This window comes from Naegleria lovaniensis (genome assembly GCF_003324165.1).
Source record: "Naegleria lovaniensis strain ATCC 30569 chromosome Unknown tig026, whole genome shotgun sequence".
Classification (NCBI taxonomy): domain Eukaryota; phylum Heterolobosea; class Eutetramitea; order Acrasida; family Naegleriidae; genus Naegleria; species Naegleria lovaniensis.
In genome coordinates this window covers 57,244-69,186 of record NW_025407848.1, presented here as the reverse complement: position 1 = coordinate 69,186, position 11,943 = coordinate 57,244, and the positions used below count along the sequence as shown (strand labels likewise).

Genomic DNA, 11,943 nt, shown 5'->3' with positions numbered 1-11,943 from the left:
AGATTCAACAATATGAAACATGCCTTGCGAATATCATCATTTTCAATGCTTCAATTTGGTGATATCATCTTTTCATCATGAATCGGATGATGTGGATCATGCATTTTCTGTGTTGTAAATTTTTCATCATCGCCATCATGACCACAAACAATTTCATCATGATGAAAAATTCAAATTCACTTCTTCTTTACTTTTGAAAATCCAGTAGTTCCCAATCTTTCAAAATGGTTTTTGTGAATGAAGAAATTGAACAAGCCAAACAAAAGGTCCTCTCCGAGCTCGGCTATGCACCTATGGCCATTGTGTTAGGAAGTGGTTTGGGCGATTTTCCAAAGGCTCTCTCCAACACTCGTAAAATCCCATACTCTCAAATTCCTCACATGCCTCTCACTTCGGTTCAGGGACATTCGGGTGAGTTGATTATTGGTGAATTACCATCTTCTGTTCATGCAAAGGAACACGGAGAAACTTCTGCCAATAAGAAAAAGCTCATTTACTGCTTTGCAGGAAGAATTCACTCGTATGAAGGTGGACCATGGGATGAAGTTACCTTCCAAGTGAAATTGATGGCTGCCATTGGATGTAAATTATTCATCTTGACAAATGCAAGTGGTGGTCTTTTTGATGACATGACTGGAGGATGTTTGTGCTTGTTGACTGGACATTTTAGATTGTTGGCAAGAATGGATCCAAATAGTTTGGCGAGTGCTGTTCGTGTTTTTGAAAAGAATAATGGAAGCAGTACTACTCAACAACAACAATCGACAGAACTCGTTCGAGTCGAAAAGAATGAATTTGAATCGGAATTTGAGGCAAAATATTCACATTTCGCACCTAATTTTTGGACTGCAAAATATGTCAATTTATGCAGAAGTATTGCCAAGGAGAATAATATTAAATTATTTGAAGGATCCTATGCATGGGCAAGTGGTCCAAGTTTTGAGACACCTCTCGAAGTGTTGATGGCAAAGAAGTTGGGCGGTGCATGTGTGGGAATGTCAACCGTTCCTGAAATGCTCACATGCAATTATTATGGAATGGATTGTATGGGAATTAGTTTGGTGTGTAATTTGGGTGCAGGATTGCAAAAAGAACCTCTCACACATAAGGAAGTTTTAGAGAATTCCAAAATTGGTACTGAACATATTCAATTATTGGTTCGAGAGACCCTTGCAAATATTGAATTTGAGGAGACTAGTGATGCGCCATTGGTTAGTGGTGCAACCAGTGACAGTACTTGCTGTGCTTCCTCCAGTAGCACTACCACTCAATATGTTGCTTTAAAGATCAACACTGAATCAATGAAAATCACTGAGGAGAATATCAAGCAAGCTGTACAATTGATTCAACAAGAATTGGGTCAATTCGATGAGAACCAAATTAATATTTATTGCACTCAACAAAATGTTCCAAACTTGCTCCAAGATGGTAAAAAGGTTGACTTGATGACGTTACCTAACTTCCCATACACATCTGCCTCTGGAAACTTTGGATACATTACTAAGAATGCCAAGAATCAACTTACACTCATTTCCAATGTGCATCCAAGTTTGGATAATACTTTTACCACTGAAGAGTCCTTCTATTTGACACTTGTATTCAACGTTCTTAATGTTCAGAATGTTGCATTCTTTGTCAAGTGCAGCGATCCTAGAGTCACCCCCGAGAACACTGTACAAGAAATTTCAAGTGTCACTAACTTTGGTCATGCTCAACCTTTGGAATATGTCGAGAGTGTTTACATTTCTCATGATCGAGTTTTGGACGCTGCTCCACTCTCAACCAACGAGAAGCAAACAAATTCATACATGGGATTTATGGGTCCAGATTACCCAAGCTATATGGAGTGTCACCTTGCTCAAGAATTGGGCCATTCAACATTTGGTGTCACCTCTTTGAATCTTTTCTGCGCTTTGAGATATTTCGGTTTTAATGTGAAGGCATTTGTTGAATTTTCTGAACACACTTCTCTCAATCAAGTGCAAATGCAAATTCCATCAGTCAAAAGAAGTGTCAAACCTGTCAAGTATGACCAGCAATGTAAATTGAGATATAACATTCTCAAATACGAAGAAGTTGTTGAAGCAACACAATTTATTAAGGAACAATTAGATCTTGGAGACAAGAGTATTGATACTGCCATTTTTGATTTGAACTTGAATTTACCATTCTTTGAGAATCCTAATGTTAAAATTGTCAAGACATTGGCATTGAGCGACATTCCTCATTACAAGCCAAAGAATGGAGTCTCTCAAGCACTTTCACTTGTTCGTGTGAGTAGCGACAAGAATAGTACCGAAAAATTAGTACTTGTCATTCATCATGTTGGATTGGAACAAGATGAAAGTACCTATCTACTCAGTAACAGCTTGGTCGATTTGACATTCTTTGTTCGAGTTTGTCAACATCTTCAAACTGTTCAATCCATCTATTTGAACAGTGCTGTTTCAAGCGCTCTTTCAGAACTAACTTCTGAACCAATCTATTCTCCAAACACTTTGGTGCAGTATAAGGATCACATTAACTTTACTGGATACAACCCAATGATTGGTAAGAATGAAAATAGATGGGGTGACAGATTCTTTGATGTCTCTGGATTGTATCATCCTTTAAGAACAACTACAGCAAGAGTTGAAACTTCGAATGTTTTTTATTTCAATCATGCTCTTCAACTTGAGAATAGAGCCATTCGTACCCATACTTCCAAATACAATGCGAATATTTTGAGCTCAGTTGGATGTTATGAAGCATTGGTAGCTCATCATGACACTAAAGAAAAACACACTAGAACTCGAGTGGTATCATTGGGATTGGTGGTTGATCAAGCTCAAAAATCTGAAGGAAAATTGATTTGTCCAGAAAAGAAGAAGGAGCTTGTCACTGTTCTCTGTAATGATATTTTGGGATTGTAATTGGGTTGTGTGTGCGTGCGATTGCAAAGTAGTGAAAATTTTCAACAACATGGTTAAGACTCACACTCCTTGTTGTTTATTAAATGTTTGTTCTCACAAGTTTGTTGCAAAGTGACATCATGGCTGAATTTTTGACGAAAGCCAATCTACAATGCTTGTTTTTGAGTGAGCTTGAGCAATCGAGTGGAATAATCCAAACAAATCTTCTCGCCTTCAGTCATGTGTTTTCCTTCCTTTCTCTCCTTCAACTTCAATTGAATCATTTGTGCCCACATTGGATCACACTTGTTGAAATGTTGCATCATGTGATCAATCACACGTTGTTCAGTAACCTTAAAGAAGCTCGAAGCAATATTATCACACAAGTGATGCTTATCCTTATCACTCAATATTCTCCAAAAGTCAGCCACTTGTTGATAGTAATCTTCAAACGATCCTTCTTGATACATTTCATAGATACCAACATTTCCAGTACTACGGAATGGAGGTTCAATATATTTTTCATTGGGTACCAATCCTCCAAACACACTCTTATCATAGGCCGGGAATCGATCCTGAATTCTCAAATTCATGGGTCCTCCCAAATTGTAATTATGAGGTTCCACACCCAATGGACGATTCACATACAATTGTTTATAATTAGGTCCAATACGATGAATTTGAGTGGAATCATAAATCAAGAGACGTCCCTGTAAGAGTTTGTCTGGAGAGAGTCCAATTCCTGGAACAGTGTTGGAAGGAGAGAAGGCTACTTGTTCAACTTCACAAAAGTAATCAGTGACATTTCGATTGACTTCCAATTCACCTACTTCAATGAGAGGATATTGAGATTGTTTCCAAACTTTGGTTGGATCAAAGGTCCATGGATGTCTGTATCCTTCTTCTTCAGGCATGATCTGAACGAACATTTTCCATTTAGGGAAATTTCCTTTTTCAATGGCTTGATACAAGTCGCGTGAGAGGAAATTAGGATCTTCACCAGCTACTAATTTGGCTTCATGTTGTGTAAATCCATAAGCTCCTTGCATGCATTTGAGATGGAACTTGACCCAGAATCTTTCTTTCTTTTCATTGACGAATGAAAAGGTATGACATCCATAGGCATTCATGGTACGATAACTCATTGGAGTACCTTTGATTTAATAGTTATGACATAAGGAATTGATTAAAAAATTAAAAAATGTTGAAAGGTTGGCATTTGACAGTTTGCTATAAAAACATACCTGATCGATCGGTGTAGAGCATGACCATTTGATGAAGACCTTCAGGATGGGAAGCAACAAAGTCCCAAGTTTGGGTCACGTTCCAGCATCCTGTTCTTGGATCTCTCTTGAAGGCATGGACAGCATCTGAAAATGGTATTGAGAAATGTCAAACATGGAAATTGTACAAAAAAGGTAAATGATTGAACATTGAAAATAAAAAATATACATACCTGGACCAGGTTTGGCGTCTCTCACAGCAAATACTGGTGTGTTAATTCCCAACAAATCCCAGTTACCTTCACGAGTGTAGAATTTGATAGCAAATCCACGAGGCTATCAATTTCAACCAAATTCAAAAAGATTCATCATTAACACATTACAACCATATATAAAAACGTCACACCACAACTTACATCTCTAGTCGTATCTGGATCTCCAACCTCAGTGAAAATTCCAGAAAATCTCGTAATAAACTCTGTCTTCTTTCCAACTTGAGAAAACAAATCCGCACACGTATACTTTCTAATATCATTGGTCACTGTAAATGTACCATAGGCACCACATCCCAACGCGTGTACATTTCTGGGTGGAATCTTTTCACAATTGAAATGCAATAATTTATCCAAAAGATCCAAATCTCCAACACAGAGTGGACCTTGACTTCCTGCAGTCATGGAATCCTTGACATGACCAACAGGACAGCCATTGTCTCGAGTGAGAGCATTTTCTGGAAGGATTGATTCATGTTCACGTAATGGTACTCGACCAAATTGCAGAGAAGCTTCTTTGAGAACTCGAGAACCATATCCAAGTGGACATTGAGCGTGTTGAGGATGAGTGGTGGATTCCATTCTAGAACCACTACCAGATGGATGTTCACCACCATGATGACCACTACCACTCGTTGTTGTTCCAGAATGAATTCCAGAGGGATGAGTCGTGCTTGGATGAGTCATGCCATGATGACTCACAGGAACGGAAGTTTCGTCAGAAGATAAAGTGCTTGAACGTTGTTGTTCAGGCATGTTGGTCGAATGTAAATGATGGCTTGGCATGGTACGATCGAGTTGTTGTTTTTTAAGCAAACACTTAAAGATGTGTGAGTTGTTGTTGTTGTTGTTGAGAGGAATGAAAATTGGATATAAATGGAAATTTGAAGTATTGAGAAGGTAAGGGAGATGATGGTTATTTGGAGTTTTTGGGTTAACTAAAGGAGAATATTAGAGTGTTTGATGTTCTTTCGAATTTGTAGATTTGCTGTTTTTGGTACATGTTACAATGAAATAGTTGCTGTAAAACGAACTTTGAAATCAATTAAACAAGAGAATATGCATGTTAGGTCATTCACACACGAACTGTACTGACTTCCTCGCAATTTGTAAAACGTCAAAGACTTTCATTTGTTGAAAATGTTTGAAAATGTAAGCATAGTACGTACGTCATGTGCATATTTATTCTTCGTCTTCTTCGCTCTCTTCATCTTCTCCTTCTTCAATATCTTGTTCAAAATCGTGTTTGGTCTTCTTGTTGGATTTCACTACTCCAGCCTCTTCATCGTCATCATCGTCATTCATGTTCTTTCTCTTTTTCTTTCCACTAAGAGCTTCCTTAACTCCAACTTCGTCGTCATTGTCTTCATCGTCTCCTTCGTCCATGAGATCTTCCTCATCACCCAGAGTATCAAGTAAGGCACCAATTCCATCTTGATCCTCTTCGTCGTCTTCAAGGGTATTTTCAACAAGCTCTTCCTCATTGTCGGATTCTTCAGCTCGTTCTCGTTCCGCCTCTACTTCATCTTCATCTACAAGCTCTGCCATTTCTTCATCTTCGTCTTCGTGGTTAGCTTGATCTTCATTGTCATCCTCTTCGAAATCTTCGTCTTCTTGGGCTTGGAATGCCATTAATAATCCATCAAGATCATTTTCAATGTCTTCATCATCTTCAGACATGTTGTCAATATTTTCATCTTCTTCTTTACGTTTGAGGGTCTTGGTTGGCTTGGTTGCTTCTGCAGACGTCTGTTTCTTGCTACTTGCTGCTGATTCTTTAGTGGGTTTTGTTGGTTCTTTAGCACTTGTTTTTTCTGCTTTTTTGGAAGATGTGGACTTTTTGGCAGATTGTTTTGGAGATGTTTCCACAACTTCATCGTCGTCAAGGTTGACTTTCTTCTTTGATGACTTGTCCTCGTCAACCAATAAATCCTCAGCACTCTCTTTCTTTTTAGAGGTTTTGGTTTCTTTCTTCTTTGTGCTGGCGGTTGTTGTCGATGATGTACCAACTGTTGCAACTTTACCATATAATTGTTTGATTTTTGGTAAGCTTAGATAAAAATTCACGTGAGCAGGATGTGCTCCATGGCCTTCGGTGGAAATGAGACTTAGTTGTGATTTGGCATTGCTTGCAAAATCAACCCCACTTGCAGCACGAACCAAACTTCTGATCGTTCTATGGACAAATACTTGATTAGAGTCGGGAATAACACCAAGAGCATTGAAACACACCAGTAATTTCTCGACGGTCAGTCTCGTGTCTTTTTGCAAAGCAACAATAAATTCCTTTTTCACATAGAAGTTACACATGAGAAGAACAGCCACGAGTAAATGGTTTGCTGTACGAATGAGGAGTGTTTTTCCAACGGATTGATTGAATACCAAGTGTTGGAAATGTCTTGGTGAGGATTTTGTGAATTCTGGAACACACAATCGTAGCAGCAGGTCCTGAAGAGTTTGTGCAGATTTTGGAAGGTAGAGATAGGGATGAGTTTTCATGCTCTCAATTGGAGGATTTGGGAAAATGTCTGCCATACTTGTGAACTTGACAGATGAGCGATGTGAAGAATTCTCCTTCTTTCCAATTTTTTGAACGGCCTTTTTGTCCAAAGTACCTTGAACGTAGCATGTTTGTAAGATGGCTGCAACGTGGTCTTTCACTCTACGAGTTTGAGCAATTTGGAAAATGCCCAACAAGACCATGTAGTATTGAGCCAGTGAGGGAATGTCAGAAGCAATGGCTTGCAGGAAGGAAGAAAATTGTTCTTCTGTCAATTCCTCCGCTGGAAGGACAGGATCGTCCTTATCTTCGGCGTTGGTGGATTTTTCTTTGCCTTCTTCTTCGGCATCTTCATCTTCATCAGATTTCTTTTTCCTTCTTCTCTTCTTTTTAGCAATGGCATTCCAGTTTCCATGTTGAATAATAACTCCAAAATATTCTTGTAAAAAGGATGGAAGATTCTTGAATTCTGTCATTGAGGTAATACTTGTGTTGGCTTCTTCAGTTAATGCACCATTATCCATTGTGGCTCCTTCGAGAACTTTCCACACTCTTTGAAGTGACTTGTTTCTGCAATGCTTGCCTTTGAAGTGATCAATCAAATGTTTGTCATCAAATAATAAATCAGTTTTAAGATCGAATAAGTCATTGACAGTTTCTGCCTCAATATTCACTGTTGGAATATATTGTCTCATGGTTGCCATGGAGGAAGAGCGACTATTTCTTCCCACAAGGACCTTTAAAGTTTCCATTTGGTCAGCTTTTAGAGATGTGGTAGCAGCAGTGGCTCTCTTTTGCATCAATCTGGCATAACGTTTTGAATTGAATAAGGAATCTGCAACTTCACTTCCTCCAATAACTCTCTTCTCAAAGAAGTGTTGATAAGAAATATCGGGTTGAAGAGCGTCAGCTCCTCCTTGTTCTAACTCTCTCTTCAGAATATCCTTTCTTTGAAGGTTTTGTTTGGACTCTTCCTTGATAATGAAACATTCTGGAAGTTCAATAATTGTGGAGGCTTTTGACTTTTAGATTTAACCACAGCCAATAAATATTTACTCGATGATGAGGATGATGATGGATTGGTCAATGATTTATATTGCATGGATTTTGACTCTCCGAATAGAAAAGGTGTTGTATCATCATCTTTTTTGACCAAAGAAAAATGAATATTCGAGAGATTAGGAGGTGCAGAAAGAGAATTAGTAAATTGCACAAGACATGGCGTTGAAATAGTGTCTTTCTTCTTCTTTTTTACATTCTCCGAAGAGGATGATGACTTCTTTTTAGAAGTGGTGCCGCTGTTGTTCGTAGCAGCTTTTTGTTTGCTCGACATTTTTTTCATCCAAAATTTTAATTCATTCTTCAAAAATTAATTTGATTTCTCGACCCTGTATCAAGACAAAGCCTGAAACGATCGGGTCATCAAAGAAGAAGTAATAATTTGATGACTAGGAACTGGATCAATGGATCAACATAACATGATAATTATTAAAGCAATCTGAAAAATTAAGCTTTATTTGTGGTTGCATTAGAGAGAAATTATTATAATTGTTACTAGAAAGGGCTGTACAATGTATTTGTTCACGAAGTGAAACAATAATATAACACGGAATTTGATGAAATATTACTCGTAAAATTAGCTGATACTTAAATCAGCATTCAGATGACAATTTTCAAAATAATAATGGGATGGGACATGATGGACTATTGACTGTTTGAAGGATTGAACGCTGCATTGCCACCTCCCATATGGAGAGTGGAGGTTGTAGAGGTTGCAAATGAACTATTCTGAGTGGGAGCACATGAAACAGACTGATGATTTTGACTGGCGTTTAAAGAAGCACTCATCATCATGTGGTGAGGATTCGACCCATGCGGATTGAGGCCAGAATTGTTGAAAGGAGAAGATATGGGTCCACCATTCGCCACTGGAGTCATTTGTTTACTCATAATCACATTAGACACCAAATTTGTCTTTGCATTATGGGCGAGTGGTAAAAGTCGTAAATGCATTGGGTTGTAACAAAAGTTAGTGTTTGCACAGATGTATACAATAGTTAGTGTTTGAACAGCGCTGTTGTATCACAGATAACAAACTTACCTCTGCTGTTTTCTGTTGTTGAATGGGTATGGGCTGAGGACTCTGAACGAATATGGAGGATGATCTTCCCATCGTTGGAGAGTGTAAATTCTTGGAGTCCTCTCCTCTCGTCTGTTGTTGGAACGATGCTGAACTAGTTCCTGTGACGGTGGAATGAAACCCATTACCATTACTCGATGCTGTCGTTGTATGAGTGGAGGAAGGAACAAATAAGGCTCCAGTCTCCACCTTAGACAAGGTAATGGTTGGCCACTTTTCAATTCCAATCTGTTCTCTCACACTATAGAATCTTCTCTTGAGAGTACTCACACTCACACCCAATGCTTTCGCTGCTTCTTTTTGAGGCAAGTGTAAATTCTGAATGATGGAATCGATGGGAATTTCCTTAAAGCTGGAACGACGAGTGGGTGGAAAGTCAAGAAAGACAGTCGAATTGGTACCATTATTCATGTTGCTGTTGTTATTGCTACCAGAACCAATTCCTCCATTCAAATCCAAGGAAGAAGAACTTGAGGATGAAACGGACAATTGAACATTAGAAGATCCACTAGCAGTGGTTGAACCACCACCACTACTAAATGAAGGTCTCGATGGTTTTGATGGCGAATTCAATGAGATGGGAGTGTACGAGGAGAAGGAGTATCGCTTGTGGATTTTCCTGAAGTAGAATGCAAACTGTTCGTACTCGCACTACTTGGTGAATGTTCTGGAACATAGGGTGAGAAGGCAGATTGAGGTCCACCCAAATTCTGTGAATTTCTTTTGCCCAAGAATTTGACAGGAGTGCCTGAGTTGAAACGTTCATCATGGGACTTGCATTTAGTGCAGTGGTGGTTGTGGTGTTATTACTATTACTTCCAGTTGTTTGGAATGGTTGTTGTTGAGCAGGAGTATACCCAGTTGGACTTGTCATGAATATATTATTCACTCCAATAGCCTTTGTTGGAGTGTTGCTGCCATGAGTGGGAGTCGTTGAGTGGTTTGTGTTGAAACCAAACGTTCCATTCCTCGTGGGTGTCATGACACTTCCTGTCGTGGAGGAGCAAACGTGAACACTCGCACGTGTGGTAGAACTTGGACCAGGATTCCCACTAAGATACGAACTACTCATGAAAGGATTGTTCATACCTCCAACAACACTCGAAGAATAATTTGTTGGAGTGGTGCTTGATATGGAATGGAAATAACTACCATTAGTAGGAGTATTCATTGTGGTGGTTGAAGAAGAGTTGTTAGTAGTCGTTGTAGTAGTAGTAGTACTTGCTCCTTGTGGTTGTTGAATGGGAGTGTACGATGAAGAGCTAGATCCAACCACAAAGGAATTACTTGAAATGTTGAATAAGGGAACAGCACTACTCGTATGGGTTGGTGAGGGTTCACTCAAACCAGGAATGGGTTGAAAGTAATTTCGAATGGAGGGCAACATTTGAGGTTCCTGTTGTGGATAGGGAGTGTTGTGGGAAGAATGACCATGACCACTATTATTGCTACCACTACTGCTATTACTGCTATTACTACTACTACTATTACTGCCACTACTATTGGTACCTTGATGGTCAGAACCACTATCAAGAGTAAGATTACTGAATGGAAGAATGCCATGAGTGGGAGTCTTGGAAGGAGTGGTTGTGGTTGAGACAGCATTGAGCGATGATGGACTTGAATCTCTGAAATTGCTGATACCAACGCCACCATTAGTGCCATGACCACCACTTTCACTAATGGAGGTGTTGTTATTACTCTTGGACGAGTATTCAAATCTCATGGTGTTTCCTGCTTCATCCATGTGGTGATCATCATCCTTGGTGTCATCATCAGCATGGTCAATGATCATCATGGAGTTGCTATTATTCACAGGATGAGTATTATTTACAGGAGAATGATCTTGCGTTGGATCCAAGTGTTCATTTCTTAAGGGAGCTAACAACATGGATTGAGGAGGCGAGGGTCGCTGAACCATCAACTGATCAGCTCCCAACGTTTGAGGAGTCTCATGTGACTGGAAATTCACACAAGATGATTCTGGAATGACATTAGTTTTGCTTGAACTCAATAATGATGGAACACTGTTAGCATGAGGAGGTGAAAAGTCAGACATGTTATTAATAAGAATAATCTTTGAACCACATGAGAGTTGTGCAACAAGTTTTTACAATGGCCCAATGACTTTCGAGAGGTGGTGTTTTTTTCAGCACCAAACTGTGTGCTATCATGTTAAATTCAAGAGTTACAAGCAGAAACTTCTTAAAATGGAAGTTTTGCAACCGTGGAATATTTCATGGATTTGGATGATTACGATCGTTACAACTCTTTACGAATGAATCCACTCTCCAAACACAGAGGACTCCAATAATATCCAATGTACTTTGACTCCTTATCACCTTGCTTGTTATGCTTCTGTGCTTCGACTATGGTTGCTTGCATGCATTTGATCAGCTTTACTTGATTGGGAAATTCACACATGAATTGTTGTGAAATTGAAATACCGTAACGAACCATATTGTCGTAGATGTAAATAGTACATGCCTGTGACCAAATTAATGTTGTGGTTCACGTTAAGGAAAGAACAGGAAGGGCAACTACGTTTACACAAAACATGAATTTATGGATTGAACAAACTTTACAATACTGTCTTCAGTTCTAGTATACAGCAAACCACTCCATACTTTCATATCGAATAGTAATAAATGATCAAGATTAAAACTACCAACAAATCCAAATGAGGAAAGACAAGCAAGAACGAAGAAACTTGTTGTTGATTCAAAAAAATACTCGGAAAATTGACGCAGCAAATCTTGAGGGGTTTTTCAATTATTTTACCATTACGAAAAGAAGAAGTCTCAAAACCTTTCTCATTCCAAAACCACCCTCGCTCATCAACACAAGGTTAATTTCTGCTGCCTTTTTTTTGCCCGATTATTATCAACAATAGTAAGAAATTTTAAATATTACGGAA

At 38.9% G+C, this 11,943-nt stretch overlaps 4 protein-coding genes across 4 annotated transcripts; 1 reads left to right on the top strand and 3 right to left on the bottom strand.

Annotated features, from left to right (window-relative positions):
* Nucleotides 1–224: 224 nt before the first annotated feature.
* Nucleotides 225–2,912, top strand: C9374_005957 (uncharacterized protein; the record flags this gene model as incomplete). The annotated part of the gene is made up of 1 exon (XM_044695764.1): nucleotides 225–2,912. One exon carries the CDS (start codon nucleotides 225–227, stop codon nucleotides 2,910–2,912), a length of 2,688 nt encoding a protein of 895 aa, XP_044547253.1.
* Nucleotides 2,913–3,058: 146 nt separating this feature from the next.
* C9374_005956 (Catalase, putative) lies at nucleotides 3,059–5,172 on the bottom strand (the record flags this gene model as incomplete). Its single annotated transcript, XM_044695763.1, has 4 exons — nucleotides 3,059–4,044; nucleotides 4,136–4,261; nucleotides 4,348–4,450; nucleotides 4,531–5,172. 4 exons carry the CDS (start codon nucleotides 5,170–5,172, stop codon nucleotides 3,059–3,061), a joined length of 1,857 nt encoding a protein of 618 aa, XP_044547252.1.
* A 396-nt stretch (nucleotides 5,173–5,568) lies between these two features.
* Nucleotides 5,569–8,219, bottom strand: C9374_005955 (uncharacterized protein; the record flags this gene model as incomplete). The annotated part of the gene is made up of 2 exons (XM_044695762.1): nucleotides 5,569–7,877; nucleotides 7,943–8,219. 2 exons carry the CDS (start codon nucleotides 8,217–8,219, stop codon nucleotides 5,569–5,571), a joined length of 2,586 nt encoding a protein of 861 aa, XP_044547251.1.
* Nucleotides 8,220–8,590: 371 nt separating this feature from the next.
* C9374_005954 (uncharacterized protein) lies at nucleotides 8,591–11,085 on the bottom strand (the record flags this gene model as incomplete). Its single annotated transcript, XM_044695761.1, has 3 exons — nucleotides 8,591–8,860; nucleotides 8,988–9,632; nucleotides 9,682–11,085. 3 exons carry the CDS (start codon nucleotides 11,083–11,085, stop codon nucleotides 8,591–8,593), a joined length of 2,319 nt encoding a protein of 772 aa, XP_044547250.1.
* Nucleotides 11,086–11,943: the final 858 nt, after the last annotated feature.